Genomic DNA, 22,351 nt, shown 5'->3' with positions numbered 1-22,351 from the left:
TGGAAAAAGAATAACATTATACTTCCGGTTTAAGAAGTAATCAAGCCGAGATGAAATAAAACTAAATCAGAGATTAAACTTTATATCAAAGTGTTTAATTTAAAGTTAAGAACATTCATATATGTCACACGGACTTTTGAGGTAAGTTAAGAGGCTTCGCTTATGCCCCCTTAAAGCAGTACGCCTCTAGATGTAGTTGATCTTTTCGATATTAAAAAAAATGCTTTTGTTCAAGTGTTTTTAAGGGTTACGAGCCATAAATGAATCTGTTAATTTCGACTAATGTCGGGTATTACGGAAAAATCGCCGGAGCCGCCCATTCGGAACTGCCTCTATAATAACGGACGGAAAGGGCCGAGTAGTTGCGATTGCTACAGTGTTTGTACATCTGTGTCACGTGACAGGGAGTTTTTCCGCAGTGACGTCATTGTACCAATATGGCAGCGGCTTACATTCCTTGTTAGGCATGTAATCCTAAATCTTGTCTAAGGCACTTGATATTCATAGAAATAACCTTAAACGTATCAAAATATTCTAAAGTAGTCTTTACTTCGTGACAAATTATGTAAAAATGAATCCCGTCATATTCTGCATAAAACATTGGTATAACAAGTCTAATATATACCTACAGCAGGTGCAGGTAGCCAATGGAACTTTGTCTCACTGCTCGCACAATTTGGAAGCTTTTTTTCTGTACTTCGATATTGAAATCCTTAAAACCTTTAATGGACTGTATACATGTAACTAACAAAGATAACAAAAAATCGAACTTCCGTTTGAAAGCCATTGACCATAAATTCTTGCGTAAAACACAACCAAACAATAGGTAAATGATTTCTGCGTTCTTATCCATTTGACCATAGACGGTAGATACATATCTAAAACGAAAGGAACAGAATACAACGACGAGTACATGTATTTTTGTAAGAAATAATAATAAAACGTTGCGCTACCCGACAAATTTAATTTACTTCCAGGTACAAACATTTTATACATATTTTAAATGTGAAAGATGGCAATAGTTTGGGTTATCAGGTACATGTATTTAAATTCACGCACATTAAAAGGTGTGATATCTTTCGTACAAGGTTTACTCGTATCATCAAGAAGATATCTATAAGTACTTGATATCAACATCACAATACTTATACCATGATATACAGCATATGTCAGATTGTATCCTTAATAAAAGATCAATTGAAAACCTAACCCTTACCCCCTGGGCAAAACGGTGGCTACCATGCTAATCTTTAAACCTGAAATAAAGAACCCGTCCTACGGTGACAATCAGGTGATAAAATTTCCACTCAAAGCCCCGGTAATGTAAATTGAACAGTTCCCTATTTTGGTGTCAAAACAATCATCTAATTAACCGGACAGTTCGAGGGCAGAAAGCAATTAGAATCTTGGGGCCTTTTTACCCGCATTGTATTTAGTGTGATGGACTGTGTTACAATTTACTGGGGAGTTCAAAACTTTTACTGCAGTATGCATTTCATGACAAACGCACGCATGTTCAGGATACTCCGGTTCTGTAACAAAATATTTGAATGCCTGTTGAAAAGATTAAAAAGAAATAACAAACAACCAAAACATTAAAATGGCTAAATTTTGAAATATTCATACAAAGCATTTAATATGCTATGAGAGGTCCATACAGAGAAAAATTAACGAATCATGTAATTCGTGAAAACTGTTATATACAGTACAACTTCTTCCGAGTTGTCCTCCGTAGACCAATCGCCTCTTTACTTCACACTAAATTTAACCTCTGTACGGCAAAACCTCTCAGCTGCAACCAATATATTTGTCTCTCAATACCTCTCAGCTGCAACCAATATATTTGTCTCCCAACACCTCTCAGCTGCAACCAATATATTTGTCTCCCAACACCTCTCAGCTGCAACCAATACATTTGTCTCCCAACACCTCTCAGCTGCAACCAATATATTTGTCTCCCAACACCTCTCAGCTGCAATATACATTTATAGCTCTTTGAAAAAATGCAAAGTAAAATGTAACATAATGTCTTGTAATTTCATATGCAGGCACGGACTTTTTACGAATCCTGTTCGCATTTGTAAGCATTTTCTATCAAGTCGGTTTGATATCCTTCGTAGTGTAAGGCATAGAGTGTTTAAATAAATACAAATTGGGTGATATCTGTCACGTTACATAAAGGACTTGCAAAATTCCGTAAACAGTCATGATAAAAAAAGACCGAAAGATTTGTTTGTGATTTAGAGATGACCTCTAACTAAGCAATGATATTAAACAAATATGTGATGCAAAATCACGCCATATTTTTTATGTTTTATCATGAACAGATAAAAAATGGAGGGTGTCACAGGACAGCAACAAGCTCATAAAAATATGCATGCAGGCATTGACTTTGAACATTTGCAAGGTCAAAGTCAAGGTCAATCTTATGCACGGATAAACCCACCAAAAGACGTTGCTAGAGAAGCAGAAGAAATCATGGATTTCCTTAAAACCATTAGAGTTCAACACAGAGGATTGCGCGATAGTGCCGAGTCATTTAGTCAACATGAAGCTGCTCAGATTTTGTCGTCATGCAACGATAAGTTGTTGGCTTTCTGTTTGGCAAACAAGGTAATCGTTAATTGTTATATTTGAAAATGACTTTTTCAAACTTTTGACAACTTTTCGCGTTAATCTATGTCTTTTCCAATTTCAATCGATGCAACATTTACCGGGAAAATATTCCAGAAATGTCATTGAGCTTTATATCAATATCAAATGTATTAATAATGTTTGTTGTTGATGATGATTATTTTGCTGCTGCTGTTTGGGATGAAGGTGAAATCGAAAGGTGGTTTGGAGTTCGATTGAGGACTCATTTTCATAATTATTACCATTATTATTATCAATATAAATTGATAAAATATCTATAAGTCCACTTATAGTTTTGTTTTCCCTCATTTTTAGCTCACCTGTCACAAAGTGACAAGGTGACCTTTTGTGATCACAATTCGTCCGGCGTCAAGTCCGTCCTTCGTCCGTCTTTAAACGACATCTCCTCATAAACCACTGAGTCAAATTCATCCAATCTTTACTAATGTTCATTTGGTGGTAAAAAATATATTAAAACACAAATAGCTAGAGCTTAGATATTTGGCATGAAACATCTTCTAGTGAGTTTCTTCCAAGTCAGTTCAAATAAAAGCCCTGGGGACAAAATTGGCCCTCCCCGGGATCATTGATTTCTCTTATATGTATGAAGTAAAAACTTCAATTAGTTGGTACTTAGATACTTGGATTGAAACATCTTCTAGTAAGTGTCTATCAAGTTTAGAAATAAAAACCTGGGGACCAATTAGCCCTGCCCCGGTGGGTCTTTGATTGTCCTTATATGTACATTGTATATAGTAAATACTTAAAAAATCCTCTTTTAAAAAACACAAATAGCTCTATAGCTAGAGCTTAGATATTTGACATGAAACATTTTCTAGTGAGTGTCAACCAAGTGTGTTCAAATAAAAGCCCTGGGGTCAAAATTGGCCCGGCCCTAGGGGCTAGAGCTTAGATATTAAGCATGAAACAAGCTAATACTTTTTTACAAGATGACTCACGATCTTACAGCAAATTATCTACTTCCACCATCCGTAGGCGATATTTCAAGATAGAAGTACAAATGTTGATGCACTGCAGCAATTGATAAGCTCCGCTTAAAATATGCGCTCATTACAGATACCTTACCAAATCATTCTTACGCACAGGTCATGTTCTATTCAGATTTAGTACTATTGTACATTATGTCAGATGCCAGACTATACCTTATGTTTAAACTTCAGGCGAAAGTTTCTGTTGCTAAAATGTCACAGTATTCGGTAAATCAACATTCCACTCAAACCACCATAAAACCGATTGCCTTCAAACAAAATAGAAACAACTTCTTACAGCATAAATTCGGGAAATTAGGGTCGATTTAAATATTTACGTTAAAAATGTCATTCGTAGAAAATGAAGGAGCAATTAATTTACCGGAAAGAACCTACGAAAATACAATTTCAAAATGATAATACTATATGATATAACAATTTGTAAAATGGCCTTCTAATGTTGTTTCAATAAATTTGTAAAGAGTGCAATTTATTGTTGAATATATTTGCATTTCATTTACTGCAAAATTCTCCAGTTCGTTATTTATTGTAAAACGACGTGAATGACCATTTTGTTTAGTTTCAAAGATACTTCTATAAATAGATTTTCGGACTTTCACAATGTAAGTTAGGTCACCTATATGTATTAATAGCTTTCGCAAAAAATACATACATAACCCACTGTGTACTACAAAGTAATAAGTAATTGCCTGTAGAAGATAAAAAATGTAAGAAATAAATTACCGTATTTAAGTTTAGTTTTTGTTTTGTCTTTTATACTGCCTACGTGAAATTTGTTCCCGTTCTCATTCATTAATATGACAGGCTGCGAATCACCAAAGAGAAACCAATTTATAACTTTACGTAATAGAAATCTGAAGGAATTCTTGAATCCGAATTTATTTTTAGCTGTAAGTCGAAGGGATTAATTGATAAAAATCGGGTCCATGGACAAAAAAGTGTGGGCGCGGAACACTAACTTACGTAATGCCGAGGACATCCAAACCGTACGCACAAAAACAACAATTTATTGAAATACCTTCTTGCCTTGCTGTCCGTAATACAGAACTGGAATTAATTTTCCTCCGAAATTCGAAATTCTTCATCACTATCATCTTCCAAATACAAATTGAAACATAATCTAAAATGTCCAAATATTTGTACATTTGGAATAGAAAACTGCAAGTTCTACACACACGGCTTCGCACCGGATGTAGTTCACTTAATCACCATCTTTTCAGCAAAAAACATTTCTAAGTCAGAACTATGTAGCTGTAGTCTTACTGAAACTACACACCTACCCACTTTATAATGGAACAAGAGAACGTTTCATGAACATCTTATCAAACTACTGTACTGTAATGCTGCAAACACTACTATAGGGCGACTATAACATGAGTGATAATACTAACTGTTATATTTTTCCTGCTGTTCAAGATTTTATCAGTAAAAGCAAGAGATTTCCGTAAGAACGATATCCTTCTTTTATCAATGCCATACTGTTAGTGCCGTCTGGAAATATTTTCTTTTCTCTGCTATCTCACTTCTTCGTTTCCTCTCTTTTTCAGATAGCTGATTATATTACAAAATATATTTTTCAAACCTTCTTCTAACCAACTACAAACTCATAACATAAAATTTCTTCTTATTAGATAATTACTCATTGTACTTTCAAACATATCCATATATGGATAAGACCTTTATAAGCATCAGCTTTCGGTTCTGACCAATTTTCATTTATTTAATGTGTTGTAAAGTTCTATTTGTAAATTGTAAATGTGTATGTTTGTTTGAAATAAACAATGTTTGAACTGAAGCATGAAACACATTCTAGTGGGTGTTTATCAAGTTTGTTCAAATAAAAGCCCTGGAGTCAAAATTGGCCCTGCCTGGGGGTCATTGATGTATATGGTAAAAGTCTTCTTTAAAAAGAACAATTAGTTAGAGCCTAGATATCAAGCATGAAACATCTTATAGTGTGTGTTAAAAAAAGCCCTTGGGTCAATATTTGCCCCGCACCAGGGGGTCCTTGATTTTCCTTTTATGTATAAAGAAGAAACAAAAAATCTGCTTTTAGAAAACCCAAATAGCGAGATAGATAGAAAGCATGAAAAATCTTCTAGTGGGTGTCTACCAAGTTTGTTCAAATAAAACCCTGGGGTCAAAATTGGCCTCAAGGGGGTCGTTGATTTTTTTAATTGTACACATATTTTGGAACTGTTTTTCCCTAACCAATAGCAACCAGTAATGTTTTTACACATGCACTATTTCAGATACAAATATGAACTTTGTGATATCAGTTTAAGATTTAGACTTTATATCTGCTTTTGTTTATATAGTTTACAATATAACTTGATCCTTCTCATGAGAGTTTCTATATTCAGGTGAGCGATTTCAGGGCCATCATGTTGATTTATTTAAGTGTAAACTGGTCTTTAGGTTGCATCGTATGTCAGCAAAGTATCCGTTTAATTCAATATGGACCACATTAACATGTTTGACTGTATTTATCATTTTTTCTTTTTTTCTATGAGTACAGAGGAAATTTATGCCTGAAGCAGGACAGAGGACGTTGAAATTAGAGAAAGAGAGAGAAGAAGATCAGAAACTTATACAGCATTTAGAAGCCAAAGTAGCAAAACTAGACAGGGAATTAAAAGAGGCGCTGAAAACAAAGGAAAGTGCTTTGAATAGGTAACTTGAATAATGAATTCAGTTTATATTTACCTCTGATACTAATAAACAATCACTAATACCGATTCATAATGAAGACTAAGCATTTTAAAACAAACATGTTTGACATTTCTGAAGAATTTGAAAATATAGATTTCTGAGGCATAATGTGCTTTTAAAGGGGTTTTAATAATAAAAATAATAACAGTAAAGGGTTTGGTCAGACTGCACATATTTGTAGGCTAGCCTGGTTCTATTGTTATGACAAAAAAGAGCCGCGTCATGACAAAACCAACGACCAGCATGGATCCAGACCAGCCTGCGCATCCGCGCAGTCTGATCAGGATCCATGCTGTTCGCTATTAGTTTCTCTACTTGTTGTAGGGTTTGTAAGCGAACAGTATGGATCCTGATAAGACTGCGCGGATGCGCAGGCTGGTCTGGATCCATGCTGGTCGCAAACCCATTATGTTGGTTTTGTCGTGACGCGGCTCAAATGGTTTCAGTATTTTAAAAACAATAAGTCAATTTTCGCGAGTTTAAATCAACAGGCTCAGTGAAGTCCAGTCTCGTCTGCTGAAACAAGGAAATCCGGAAATAGCTGACCTGAGTGATGAGAACCGACCAACAAATCTAGGTCAGAGGTTCAAGCAGTTATACGAGGACGAGTGGACCGATGCATTTGAATTTTTGACAGAAAAAATGGCAACAGACTTTCGTGTTGATGATCGCAAAGCCATTAGTATTCTATATGAAATGTTAAAGGTACATTAAGCATTATATAAACATTATACATAAGCATTAACGTGAAAACCCTTATTGAAATGTGCAGGCTTGTCTGGATCCATGCTGGTCGCAAACCCACTATGTTGGTTTTGTCGTGACACGGCTCATTTGACTTTTTACATAGATCAATTTGGGCACTTTAAACAGAAAAAGATGATAAAGAAATATACATGTATACAGAACTAAATTTAAAAAAAATCGTTGTGTTATTTGAAGCCCATTTTGAGTGAAAACGTTAACACGCTTCTCAATTTTGGGTATTTTTTATAAGTTACGAATAATTATTCTGTAAAAACAGAGTGAGCGAATGATCTGAAATTTTTCACAAAAATTATTGGTCAAGACCTACATAAAATGGAACATAAATGGTGAAATAAATATTTCCAGTCCCGCAATGTCAAATAACTTCAATGGAATCCCTTTATTTCAAATATTCTTAGGACATTCAAAGCATGTGTCCCTCATGGAAAAAAAAAAGAATTGTTTCCAAATCTCATGTTACACATCTTGAATCTTTGCATGTCCACTTTTTATATCTTAAAAAAGACAAATAGGCTATAAGTCCACAATAGTTCACATAAATTTTGCCTTTTAGGGTGAGACTAGGATTTTATATGGACTTAAGAATTAGATAAATTTATACTATATTTGTATTTTCAGCGTTGCAAGGAACTTTGTGCAAAAGAACAAGCAGCGCAACATTTAGAACTGGCAAAACTTGTGACAGACCAATGCTTCTTTAAGGTAAAATAGAAACGATTAAACACGAGTGGTTTATGTATCTGCTTCACAACCAAGTTCGAGCCCTGCTCGAGCCACGACCATGATGTCTGATTTGACACCAGTGCTGGTTATTTCTATGAAGTGGACTCGGGGCTGATTAATATAAATTGAAAGAACTTTTTTCACTACCGAGCTCAGATCTATTAGCATGGTGGATCATTTGATCTATGGTGCTTGACATTCAAAATTTATAGTATTTGCAGGAGTTATAAGCCGTACTTTATACTCTGAGTTCAGAATTCCATTTTACTTAGTTTCGTCCATTGTTTTCTCGTTTAGAGCACACGCATTTTTTTATATGGGGACTATATGCCGCTTTTCATGGAATGGCACTAACATGTCACATTTAAGGTTCCATGATAACCGCCATATGAACACATCTGTGGATGTTTCAAAATTCAAATTTTTGTCAGTTCATTGATTGGGTCGGTGCTGAGGCCGGAGAGGGCTTCAATTTTCATTACCGTCCACGAACCGTCTCAATCGAAACCGAGTCTGCAACTTTTTCAATTTTGCTGATAGGGATTATGCTTTTCTATATTTGATATCGATATATTTGTAAAGGAATGACAGCAGCATTACATTGGTTTCATAATCTTGCCGTTCTTCCTCGTAGATTTCATTAGCTACCAGTACACGCATAATTAGGATGTTATCCCGATCACAATCGCAAATTCTCGGCCCTTTCCGTTAAATATCGTAAGATCGCTAGGGCGTTCCAATGCCATGATCGGGAACAGATTTACCATCACGGCTCAATAAAGTACTTCATTACGCATTGACGTTCATAGAATTTTTAAAAAGAAATCATATGGAAATTGAAGAAGAGAAAGTTTTATTTTTGAGACATGTTATCATATGTTAAGATTTTCTAAGAGCTGACACAGGTCGGAGAAACCTTGGGGGCATGGTCAGGCTATCTGCATATAAATTATAAAATTTTAGTAACTATTGTAATAATATTTGTAAAATAAAATACATGTAATTGTAGAAACAATTCATTAATTATGCATACATGTATATGTTTAGAAGGGAGTCGTTGCTGGTGAACTTAACCCTAAACCTCAGTCTGCACCACCAAGACAGGGCGGGAACGACGAAAAGTTGAAAATAATGGTACAGTCTGTACATAGGCAGGGCGCTGAGCCGCTAAAAGTAAGCCACATTTAAGATATAACTGCATGCTAGTGTATTTCGGTATATGTCGTCACTGTCCGTGACTGAGCATCTGCATGACCAGAAGCAATAAAATGTCATCTTTTTGACCGGAAATTTAAGGAAAAGGTCGAAATTACACGATACTTTGATTGAGTATTAATGTCATTTACTCTTCTAGCAACAAAACTCAATAGTTTGTATATTTCATGCGGGTAAGACGTAGATGCAAATTAACAAGGACCCAAGAAAAATGTTAAGTTAACAATGTACGTCGCAATAAAGCAATCAGATCAAAATGACTTGACTTTTGTCTTTGGAATGTTGAAATAATTATACATGGTACAAATGCAAATAACATCTTTGCTTGACTTTCTTTGCGCATACAATTTTCTTCGAAATCGAAATCTTTCTGAATGTTTATTATCTTATGGCGTTTCTCTTTAGCCTCAATTTTCGAAAACATTGCCGAGTAGGCCTGGGAGCAATGACGGTCAGCTCAAAGGTGCCAGCCAAGGCGGTAAAGCTGTAAATAAAAACGCTCAACCAGGAACTAAAAGGTCAAGCCCAAGCCAGATGTCAGATGTATATGATGCTGGTCAAATGCCTGAGATGTCACGGACATCTACAGTAAGTTAACAGCATTAAAGGCACATTATGCCTAAGATACACAATTCTAAGAAGTCTTCAGAAATGTCAAACACGTGTTTGATAATGTTTTAATAATAGATTTAGAGCATTTTACATGTTTAACAACCGATTAAAGTAGCACTGGACGTGCAGTGATGTGTTGTGAGGGTAGCAAAATGTAAACAAAGTACTATTTTGACTAATATACACATACTTATTCCATATAAATATAACAATTGCCAGAGCAAAAGATAGTTTCTCTGTATGGCAAATCAGTTAATTTTATGAAACTGTAACAGAATACCAAATATAAAAGATTTTGTAATCATTCTAAGGCGTAATGGGCCTTTAAATATCAAAGCTAATGATTTGCTAGACAAAGTGGCTATAACTTCAGACTTTCACCTGGTATGACCAGGAAAAAGAATAATACTGGTGTCTTCTCATCCTTTTGTCAATGTATATTTGATACGAAATGAATGAAATATTTAATTCATACGGAAAGAAACGGTGTTGACCGAACATATCCGAAAAAGACAATGATCAATGTTTGTTTGTTTTGTTTTGTTTTTAACAGAATAACCCACTACTGTTATATAAACATTTATAATATGATTTCTAGGTTGCTGATGTTCATAAAATACCAGAACAATACAATACACTGTTCAAGGACTTTTTCAAAGGTATTGCAGACGAAACACTCAAGTATTTACCCATGACGGTAAGTAAGTCTCTAGATTTCTCTAGATAATATTTTAGTTTGAAACAAATGATACATAGAACAAAAAAGAAACTTTTACGATTATCTCTGTTCGAGTAATATAAAACTACATTGTGTATGACAATTTGAAATTCTTGGCCAAACGCTTTCATGTGGCTTCATCGTAATAAATATCAGTTAAAACAATCAGTTACAGTCAATATCAGTTAATAATCACCAATAACAATAGGTATAATCTGAATTATTTTTTCATTTCTTTTTGTCAGGAGCTGGTAGTTGAAATAAACACGGACGGCCTCTTTCAACATGATATTCTACAAAATCCTGAGATAAGAACATATCTACAGAAGTGTTTCAACATATGTTGGCTCATGTTGGCGCAACACCCACCAATGCTGATGGACTTTGAAACCAGGTCTGGGCATACTTTGGATATAAACGTGTTTGAGCCCTACAGCTCAAGGGGACCGATAATTTCTCAGGTTGTCTGGCCCCCGGTGTACTTACACAAAGGTGGGCCGCTTGTTTGCAAAGGATATGCTGAAGGTTCGAAGAAGCAATGACATGTTTCAAAGAGATTCAAAAAATAAAAATAACGTTGTACATAGAAAAAGGTTGTTATATTTGTGTAAGTTACATTAAACATGGTTTGAACTTTATTGCCATATACTGTGAAGATTAACTACTGGGTATGTCTCATCGACAGTAATATGAACATCCTATTAACGCTTTGACACGTTCAACAAATTTTCGCAAAGTTGAAAGTGATAATTAAAATCAGCATACGTTTTATCTAAATCGGCTGAAGGGCGAAGTATATATACCCTTATCGTATATAGTGTACAAGTAAACACAATGTGATCTGAGTTTTAGTCAGATTGATAACTAACATTATTTGTAATGAATTAAATTAAATGTAACCTTGTAATGAATTATATGTAAATTTGTAATGAATTAAATATAAACAGTAATTCTAATCATGATCTTTTATAGAAAGTCACTGCTCTGCTTTGTTTTTTGTCCTTTGTTGTTTTTGATGGTTTCATTTTGTTTTGGTCGTCAGAGCAAACAAATAATGGTGGTGAAATTTCAGACCCTGATATGCTTATTTGCAAAATCCGCAATTGGTCCGTAAAGATTTAAGAAATAACATCGGCCTGAGAGGTTTTTATCGGCTATTTAACACCGGTTTAGAGTTTTGATGCGCAGGAATTGACCACGAAGGCCGTAGGCCTGAGTTGTTAATTTTGTCGCATCAAAACGACAAAACCGGTGTTAAATAGCCGATATACACCTCTCCTGTCGATGTTATTTCGATTCTAACACGGTAAAGTAAGGAAAATCACTAATGTTATTTTTCAAGCGGAAATACCTGCCGGTGCCGATTTTCATATAATGCTGTTCGATTTTCTCACCCTACTGTTGCGAAGATATAGAAATTATTAAACAAAAGAAATAATAAGAAAAAAAAACGTTATTGTATCAAGTTTTCAACAATAAAAACTTACGTCGTATTGTGTTTACATCAGTGCCCTATTTATCATTCTTGTATGTATGAAATAACGTCTGCTTGTTTATGAATGAGTTGTTTACGTACGATGATGACGTCATTACGCTGCTTACGGATTGGCGCCGTTTTGTCAAAATATTTATTAACTGATATGGATCTAATATGTGGCTATTGTATGTGAGATATTATTTCGGTATTGTATGAAAAGAAAACACTATACGAACTGAAAATATAAAAAAAAATGCTTTTTATTGTTGCTTTAAAATGCTTTGTAAACTATACAATATAGGGTGAAAACATAACAACGCATATACAAGTAGTCCCTAACCGGTGTTTATTGGCAGTTTAACACCAGTTTTTTTCCTTCTTTGTCTATAGTGGCAAAATCACGTGAGTGTTAGAATGTCAAATAACAGGCGCTTTAATTTCCAACCGTCTCATGAAAGAAAAAATAGTTCCCGATTGGTCGAAGATTTCTAATATTTTGTAATTTTTTAACATTTCCGCAAATTACCGGTAATATATTCAAATAATTTTGTTACGCGGATGAATATCATTTTACTCGGCTATTTCCTTAAATGTTCGGATTATTGTGATCGCCTAAATGAACATTTGTTATTTAGACTTTCTGAAAAATAAAGTATGGATGTTGACTCTAGGACAGAGAAAAATTTAGGCAGTCGACGATCGATAATCGATTTCTACCATAAGTACAACGGTCTTAAAAGTAAAGCGCCCGATAAATTAGTCAAAGCAAACAAAGCGCTATTTTAGCCTCACTTCAGCGTATTATACACAAAGTGTAGTGAAACATTATATAACGTTACATGTGGGTAGATTTTTGCTTAATTATTTCACAGATATACATGCTTATATTATGTTCCATGATTATTTACGTCAGTGTCAAACAACAGGTTTACCGTGAACAAAATATCTCGAAATTAATAACAAACACTAATTTAGAATAATGTGGTTTGCCTCATGCTGTTATCTTATAACTTCCCCGTGGTCCATGGGTTACACGCTCGTTTAGAAAGCGAGGTCTGGGGTTCAAATCCCAGTTAAGGCAACTCGTGTATTCTTTTAATTGTTTCAGCCAAATAAACATTGAATTTCAAGAATATCAGTGTTGTAATTAGCCTTTCAGCCAATTTACTACAGTGATAACACTGGAAACAGCATTGTTGTCACTATACAAAAACAAATTGGTTTATAATCTCATAACCTTCACCTTTCTGACATTCTAAGACCCAAACAAATTCAGCGCCTTATGTGCTTTGATTTTTAGTGTTTGTTTTTTTTCTTATCTTGATCTCTGTACTAAAGTTTATTTGTTTTAAGTTTCATATAAACTTAATATCGTTATATTATTTTTTGTTTTGTTTTGTTTTTAAGTTTTTGTTCTGGTGGGGTTTTGTTTGTTTTCAATTTTATATAAGTAATATATTACTATCTTGCCCACATTTGTTTGCTGTTTTATATTGTTATATTGTATCACTTATGTTTCTTATTATAGAATTATGTAATAACAAGAAATGAGCGGAAATAAATGTCTCTTCATTTCATTCTCCAAAAACCAAAAAAATGAGTACAGCTTGGTCATTTGTTTTAAAACGATGTTTTATCATTATTACTCGAAATTTGATAATACACTGCACGTGATAAAACTAAAATTAGTCGCCAAAATGTAGCATAAATATAACGCACGATGTATTTTTTTTACATAAAAAATAATGTTGGCATATCATTAATTTTCATTAAAGCTTACAAAAGGAAATAAATATTTTAGTGTATTTTTTAACAAAAAAGAAAATATGTAATTTTATTATTATTATTTGATTTTTATTCATTTTTATATTTATCTATTTTTTGTTTTGCCACAACAGAAATATTTCAAACAGTCACAATTGATTTCTTTACATCAGTTAGACATAACCCTCATATAAACATATACCCGGATACTGTTTTCGGATACAATTTTAATATGTAAGTTTTATCTATTTATCTATTTATTTATCTAACCTATTTAACAATTCAGCGTACATTTTCATGGAAAAACACTACGTTTATAAATTCCTTGTCAAAATATGAATTGACGGCCAGGGTAAGATTATCTGTTTATTCATTTACTTACCTATCCGTGACATTTTTTTTTTTCATTTAAAGTTTAAAATTTGACATTTGTCAATTGTACGTATGATATGTTTATTTATATGATAACTTATTAAATTTGTCCTAATAACGAAAAGGAAAGTAGGTATAACAGTAATAATATTGAATTTCGTCTGCTACTGAAATGGTGCAAAAAATGATTAAACATAAAATAGAACTATACCAGTTTGTACGAAAGTATGAAGTCCCGGTTTGAGTTATGTTTAATGTATGTAAATAACACCAGGACCGACTTGCAATTACGACAAAACTATATCAAATATCTAATGACCAATAATGGTAATCTAATTAAATATACATGTATATACAATATGTTTGAGCAAATATCAGTATACCAATATGCTTGTATTGCTAAATATATCAAAGATATTTTGAGCCGATTCTAAATAATTAAATATCTAAAATATTCAATTATTTAAACATATCCCTGTGGATCGATGTAGTTTCAGTTTCATTTATGATTTATTGCAAGCCAAAGTGTATGATTACGATTTAGAAGCTTTTGCAAGCAGAAAGTTTAAAAAGGAAATCAAGTACACCGATTATACTGACACTCAAAGTTTTACAAGAAAGAAATTAAAACTGAAACTCATAACGTTAACATTTGGTACATTTTTTACATTAATTTTCAGTTGTCTGCAATACTAATTATCGGTTAGCTTCCAAGTAGAGATCACGTTTTTTATTGTACCAAAATTTTAGTTACCTAAACTAAGTAGAGCCATCTCAATAGACATGCAAGTATTTCTAAAAACTGTCCAATGTGTAAAATGAGGCTGCAAACGTCAAGGCAACCTAACATTTTACATATTGGACATGTTGAGGCTTATATCTGACTTATTCAAATCACATCTTTTAGAGACAAGTTTTACATTACTTAAACCAAGTATTTGAAAACTATGATGGGTTAGGTACACATTGCGCGTTGCGTTGTCGATAGCGACAGCACAACTATATCGTTATCGCCTTTTCGTCTTCTCGCTAGCGAAACGAGCCAAACAGAGCGTTGACGTACTTTTGTGTTGTTGTCCTGTCTCAAGCAAATCATGCCAAACAGCGCATGGTCCGTGCGGTGCGTGTCGCGATGTCACCATTTTGCTTGGCTTATAAGCCAATCCTTCTATTTGAGCCGAGCAACAATGTGACATCTCGACAACACGCTGTACGATAACGCGCTGTTTGGCGTGCATCGTTAGAGACAGGACGACAAGGCGAAAGTCCGATTAAATTATATGGTTTAATTTGAAATTTGCATATGACTAGAATATTACAATGTTAGGAGTAGTAAAACAAGTTATACGTAGTATTCAAAAGACAGACTCGCAGATATAAACAGTAATATACTGAGTTTACTGAGGCCCACATGGAAGATTGGGTAACCAAATGTGTAGCCTCAGTAAATAAAGACTTTACTCACTCTATCACTCACTCACTCACTCACTCACTCACTCACTCACTCACTCACTCACTCACTCACTTACTTACTTAGTAAATCATGTAACTATGCGGCTAATTTTAAATGTAGGGAAAATATTCCTACAGCTGCACCTCATTCTCTGACATTTTCGACGTCATCGACAATAAATGTCTTTTAGTAAAAAGGAGTCATTAATGATTATGTTTGTTCAAACACTTAATTTACAATAAAAGATATTTCATCCTACTTTTTGTCGTGATAATGTTTATCACAAGCAACATACAGTTTACAGATGGCCGCTCTGTAGCGGTTGTACTGTATCTATATTTTTTAGACGTCGAAATCCTCTCAACAACAACTTCAGAAGCGGGCTGACATGGAACAAGTAAGCAAAGGTTTGATATGGATGGAGAGGGAACTTGACGTGAAGACGGAAGCCAACATCATGAAGGAAAAACTGCATGCTGTCAGAGAGAAATACCAGAAGGCGAATTATGCCGAAATAAAGGGAAATAACAAGTCATTTATCGAATGGAATGAGGATCTATTGTCTTTCTGTAAAGCTAACAGGGTAAGTGTCCTTGCAGCGAATTCTTCTTTTTTATTCCTTACAATCAAATTCCCCATAAGCAAAAAGTAGATTGCAAAGTCGTCTAGGTTGGACTGGCTCAATACTCATTAAATAAGCCAAATGGCTGCTTGGACTCGAGGATTAAGCCGGTATCAAAAAAATTGGCATGAAATTGCGTATTTGTGCAAGTCGCACTAGTAACTATTACTTTAAGTGACATCTTTCTGTTGCGTGACAAGGACAAACCAACCTTGATAGTATGTTAATCGTCGAAACTTGTTTCCTTAATTGTCTTTATTATTATTATTATCATTATTATTATTTCTCTTTTAAGAGGAAGTATCAGATGGAAAACAGGACAGAAAAGATTGATAGACAAATATTTGAACTACAAATGATAATTTCTCAAAAGGAAGAGGAAATTGAAAAACTACGTGACGAGTTAAAAGAAGAAAGAGACAACAAGGACCATGCGCTGAATAGGTGAAATATCTGTCTAAATTTTATATCAGGGAACTAAGCATGCTGTGTTGTGCCGCATATAGCTTTATATATAGCTGTCCGGTAATCTTTTTCCGTTTCGTCGTGAAGTACGAATGAATAAAGCTCCGGAAGCTTAAAATATAGCATAGGTTAATAAAACATTTATGAATTTCCACTGAACCAGTAACAATAGTATTATACTTGGTCATCGCGGACCTGCAAAATCGGACTTGAAAATGTCGCTGAACGGACTCTAAAGACTCTAAATACAGAGTTTACACAAAATCTTACCACCAAACGATGCTTAACATTTAAACAAACCCTTATTGAAACAATTATTATGATTTGGTTCAAAATAAAGGAAATGCCAGTCAAAATTTAGCTCCATATGTGCTGAAGAGATCCATACGTGCATGATATAAAAATCATCAACATATAATAACGGAGCATTAACATAAAGTTTACTTGCAATTCTTTGCATGACAATCAATTAAAAAGTACATGTACTTGTGTCTGTAAGTGAAAATCTATTAAATCCACTCGCGGAATCTTGAAGGGAACCTCATCTATGTTAATTTCAATAATTTATGTAAACATTATATGGCACAATAGCTTTACAAAGATATGGCCCCTTTTTTTTTGTCACCCGTTTTATCCTGTCCAAGTTACGTTTTCAAAGAGGAAAATTATTTATCATACCAGTATTTTTCCATGTGTCATAATATTACTATACATGTACTCGTACGTTTGCTTGTATTTTTTATTTATTTATTTATCTATTTTTATTGTTATTATTTCTATTGATGGCACCAGATTGTTAGCCTTTTGATGAAGTGATATTTAATAACCAAAACCACGGATTAATGTACTTCAAGCTAAAGCTATTGAAGTTTAATTTTTCTCATAAATTGGCTATTAAATGACCACATTTGGAGATCGCCTTTGGATCTCTTCAGCACATATGAAGCATGACTGGATTTTTGGGCCCAATCTCGATGACTGTTTCAATGATGGTTTATTTGAATCTTTAGGAACGTTCGATGGTAAGATTTTGTGAAAGTTTTGTATATTTTGAGTCCGTTTAGCGACATTTTCTTCATACGCATTGCATGTTTTGTGCACGCCAGAACCCATGACGAAAGGAATATCTCCACGAAAATTTCATAAAAATCCGGAACAAAAATGGGTCATATAGAGAAGAGTAAAGAATCACATTTCGATTTTCTTCAAAAAAAAACTTTGAATTTTATTTAAATGTTGAAAAAGTTGAAACTAACCCGGTGATTGGCCTAGTTTCTCCTTCGCATATCCAGTTATAGTGCACATCTGGATAAGCGGAAATTTACATATATATTTTTACCGATGCAGTACTTTGAGATCTAAATAGGGTTCCGTCCCCGTGGAAACAGGATATATATTTTGCGTGTTTTTTTTGTTTGTTTGTTGTTTTGTTTTTTTTTTTGTTGTTTTTTTTTTTAACGATCCTACTCGGACTTCCAAACAATTATTCCGTTATTAGACTATGTCCATGTTTACTGTGACGAAATTGTTTAAAAGTAAACTAGAGCATCAGCAAGAATATGATCTTCAACTTACATTGTTTAGTAGAAGTGCAAAGCACTACTTTTATAAACTTACTACGGGTCAATGACGAACTACTGACATCTTTTAACTGATATGGAAACAAGTATCTAACAAATATTAAAATTGATCATTTCGGATACATTGAACACTCACCTTTATGTCACTGTCATGTATATGAACAATAATGAATTGTCAAGTTTATGTTTAAATTATAATCTGAATCGTTCGCCTACTGCATTTGTGTAATGGAGTCGCCCTGGTTTAAATCTAAAACAGTCCATTCGGATTATAAAGTAATTTGATAAAAATACACAAAATGAGCTACCAACAGTATATATAGAGTCTCGTCAGATTGCATGGATGTACTGGCTGGCGTGGCTCTATCGTGATGACTTTCAGTTCCAGCATGTTTAAAGATTCACAGTTTAAAAAGTTAATTTCCGCACCTTTTAATCAATAGGCTCGATGATCTGCTGAAACATGGAAATCCGGAAATATCTGACCTGAGTGATGAGAACCGACCAACAAATCTAGGTCAGAGGTTCAAACAGTTATACGAGGAGGAGTGGACCGATGCATTTGAATTTTTGACAGAAAAGAGGGAAACAGACCTACGTGTTGATGATCGCAGAGCCATTGGAATTCTATATGAAATGTTAAAGGTACATTAAGCATTACTTAAACAGTGATGGCACGGATCAAGTTCGGATAAAAATAAATAATAAAACATAGTAAACATTACATGACTTTATTACATCTGTGAGTATATCTTTAAGTTTCCCAATTAATGTCTGTGAACTATTGATACTACTTACTTCTTTATTTGTTTGTTTGTCCGTATGTTCGTCCGTCCGTCCGTTCGTTCCTTCTTTTGTTAATTTCTTTTCTTGTGTATTTTGTTTGTATGTTTGTGTTTTAGCCAAATACAAACTTCAAGTTTTCCAAACTTTCTTTGAGATTTAAAAAACTGATAAATATTCTAATGAATTCTAAAACATGTAAATATGAAATTGCATTTCCTTTTTATGAAAAATATGTTTCCATATGTTACAATTTTTGACTGTTTAACTGAAATTAATTTGATTATTTCAAAAAAGAACGTTCAAGCTGTAAATCTACAACAGCTCACATACATTATTTCTTTAAAGAAATAAGAATTAAAAGACATTTTAAAGGCTTTATATTTGTATTTACAGCGTTGCGAGAAACTTTGTGAAAAGGAACAGGCTGCGCAACATTTAGAACTTGCAACACTTGTGAGAGGTCCATGCTTCTTCAAGGTAAAGAAACGATTAATCACGAGTGGTTTTTAAAAGTGTCTGGTTCTCAACTAAAAAATCCCGAGTTCGATCCCTGCTCGGGCCACGACCATGTTGCCTTGTATAGTAATATAAACACGTATATATTCAATGTTTAGAAGGGAGCCGTTGTTGATGAACCTAACCCTTAACCTCGGCCTACATAAAAGTAGGGCGAGAATGACGGTAGGTTGAATATTCCGAATATTGACCAAAATTACACGAGTGTTTTAACTGATTGAATATAAGGAGATAATGTGATAATGTGAAAGTTATTAAGTCAACTCATTAACATTTATAACAACACAATTTAGCAATTTGCATTTTTTATTTGGGTAACTCGTCAAACAGATACAGGAGTAGCGCAAAGTACGTCATCAGTCTTAAGCATAAGGAAAAGACGTGTTTATTATTATCATTATTATTATTATTATTATCATTATTATTATTATTATTATTATTATTATTATTATTATTATTATTATTATTATTATTATTATTATTATTATTATTATTATTATCATCACCATTATTATTATTATTATTACTGAAGAAGAAAATAATCGGGTATTGTATTGTTGATTTTTTGTCCAATGCAGATCATAAAATGTCACGTGGTAAAGGGACCGTTCCTTTGTTAATGAAGTTAGCCCAAAAATAAACGAAAACAACAAGTTATTAAAAATCAATATCATCTATATAATTCCTTTTTCTCAACAAAATTACCTTCCATTGCTATATAACATGTACAATATAATTTCTAGGCCGATGTACCAAAAATACAAGAAAAATACAGTGCGTTGTTTATGGAGTTTTTCAAAGGTATTGCAGACGAAACTCTCAAGTATTTACCCATGACGGTAAGTAAATCTTGGTTTCTCTAGATACTATTTCAGCTTCAAACATATACTAAACCTTTTCAAATTTTGGAAAAAAAACAAAACGAACAAAAAAAATTTTTTCCGATTGTCTCTGTAAATTAGTTACTCTTTTCCATAATATTGAGTCATATTTCAACGATAAATTCTTAGTGAAACACTTCACTGATTTTTTAATTAAATATCTTTAAAATCAGTTACAATCCATATCAGTTAATATTCATCAAAAGCAATAGGTATCATCTGAATTTATTTTTCATTTCTTTTTGCCAGGACCTAGTAGTTGAAATAAACAAGGATGGCTACTTTCAACATGATATTTTACAAAATCCTGAGATAAGAACATATCTACAGAAGTGTTTCAACATATGTTGGCTCATGTTGGCGCAACACCCACCCATGCTGATGGACTTTGAAACCAAGTCTGGGCATACTTTGGATATAAACGTGTTTGAGCCCTACAGCTCAAGGGGACCGATAATTTCTGAGGTTGTCTGGCCCCCAGTTTACTTACACAAAGGTGGACCGCTTGTTTGCAAAGGATATTCTGAAGGTTCGAAGAAGCAATGACATGTTTCAAAGAGATATTAAAAATAACGTTGTATTAAAAGGTTGTTATATTTTTGTGTGTGTAGCATTTAAGATGGTTTTGAACTTTATTTTCATATACTGTGAAGATTAACTACTGTGTATGTTCTCATCGACAGATAATATGAACATCCTATTAACGCTTTGAAACATTCAAAGCTAATTGTTCGCAAAATTGAAAGTGATAATTAAAATCAGCATACGTTTTCATCTGAATCGCTGCAGGGCGAAGTATATATACCCTTATCGTATATAGTGTACAAGTAAACACAATGTGATCTGAGTTTTAGTCAGATTGATAAACTAACAATATTTGTAATGAATTAAATGTAAAAATTGTAATGAATTATGTGTAACCTTGTAATGAATTATATGTAAATTTGTAATGAATTAAATATAAACAGTAATTCTAATCATGATCTTTTATAGAAAAACACTGCTCTGCTTTGTTTTTTGTCCTTTGTTGTTTTTGTTGGTTTTTATTTGTTTGGGTCGTCAGATGCTTATATTAAGCTCCATGATTATTTACATCAGTGTCAAACAACATGTTTACCGTGAACAAAATATCTCGAAATTAATTACAAACCCTAATTTAGAATAATGTGGTTTGCCTCAGGCTGTTATCTAATCACTTCCCCGTGTTCCAGGGGTTACACGTTCGTTTATAAAGCGAGAGGTCTGGAGTTCAAATCCGATTTAAGGCAACTCATGTATTTTTTTTAATTGTTTAAGCCAAATAAACATTGAATTAAATATCAGTGTTGCAATTAGCCTTACAGCCAATTTACTACAGTTATAACACTGAAAACAGCATTGCTGGCACTTGGCTTATAATCTCACAACCTTCACCTTTCTGACATTCTGAAACCCAAACAAATTCAGCGCCTTCTGTGCTTTGATTTTTATTGGGTTTTCTTTAAAATAAGTCTCAGCACTAAAGTTTATTTGTTTTAAGTTTTATACAAACTTAATATCGCTGTATTGTGTTTTTTGTTTTGTTTTGTTTTTAAGGTTTTGTTCTGGTGGGTTTTTTTTTCTTTTTTCTTTTTTTTTCAATTTTATATAAGTAATATATTACTATCTTGCCCACATTTGTTTGCTGTTTTATATTGTTATATTGTATCACTTATGTTTCTTATTATAGAATTATGTAATAACCAGAAATGAGCAGAAATAAATGTCTCTTCATTTCATTCTCCAAAAACCAAAAAAATGAGTACAGCTTGGTCATTTGTTTTAAAACGATGTTTTATCATTATTACTCGAAATTTGATAATACACTGCACGTGATAAAACTAAAATTAGACGCCAAAATGTAGCATAAATATAACGCACGCTGTATTCTTTTACATAAAAAATAATGTTGGCATATCATTAATTTTCATTAAAGCTTACAAAAGGAAATAAATATTTTAGTGTGTTTAAAAAAAAGAAAAGATTTAATTTTATTATTATTATTTATTTATTATTCATTTTTTA

General features: G+C 33.4%; 2 protein-coding genes across 3 annotated transcripts; both read left to right on the top strand.

Moving 5' to 3' along the window:
- Positions 1 to 3: 3 nt before the first annotated feature.
- Positions 4 to 13,246, top strand: LOC132732032 (uncharacterized). Of its 2 annotated transcripts, none has more exons than XM_060718378.1 (9): positions 4 to 141; positions 2,328 to 2,613; positions 6,163 to 6,317; positions 6,848 to 7,061; positions 7,743 to 7,826; positions 8,898 to 9,020; positions 9,468 to 9,650; positions 10,273 to 10,371; positions 10,638 to 13,246. In XM_060718378.1, exons 2-9 carry the CDS (start codon positions 2,335 to 2,337, stop codon positions 10,932 to 10,934), a joined length of 1,434 nt encoding a protein of 477 aa, XP_060574361.1. In that variant the 5' UTR covers positions 4 to 141; positions 2,328 to 2,334; the 3' UTR covers positions 10,935 to 13,246. The 2 variants fall into 2 exon arrangements, with proteins under 2 accessions (XP_060574361.1, XP_060574359.1); XM_060718376.1 differs by having other exon boundaries at positions 8,895 to 9,020.
- A 595-nt stretch (positions 13,247 to 13,841) lies between these two features.
- On the top strand, positions 13,842 to 20,943 carry LOC132732034 (hyaluronan-mediated motility receptor-like). The gene is made up of 7 exons (XM_060718381.1): positions 13,842 to 13,985; positions 15,805 to 16,041; positions 16,376 to 16,524; positions 18,569 to 18,770; positions 19,305 to 19,388; positions 20,171 to 20,266; positions 20,558 to 20,943. The coding sequence occupies exons 2-7, from the start codon at positions 15,847 to 15,849 to the stop codon at positions 20,852 to 20,854; spliced, it is 1,023 nt and encodes a 340-aa protein (XP_060574364.1). The 5' UTR covers positions 13,842 to 13,985; positions 15,805 to 15,846; the 3' UTR covers positions 20,855 to 20,943.
- The last annotated feature ends 1,408 nt before the right edge of the window (positions 20,944 to 22,351 follow it).

This window comes from Ruditapes philippinarum, unplaced genomic scaffold (genome assembly GCF_026571515.1).
Source record: "Ruditapes philippinarum isolate M1 unplaced genomic scaffold, ASM2657151v2 ctg305_1_1_1_1, whole genome shotgun sequence".
Taxonomy (NCBI): Eukaryota; Metazoa; Mollusca; class Bivalvia; order Venerida; family Veneridae; genus Ruditapes; species Ruditapes philippinarum.
Note: the sequence above shows the minus strand (reverse complement) of the source record. Positions and strands in the feature narration are given on the sequence as shown.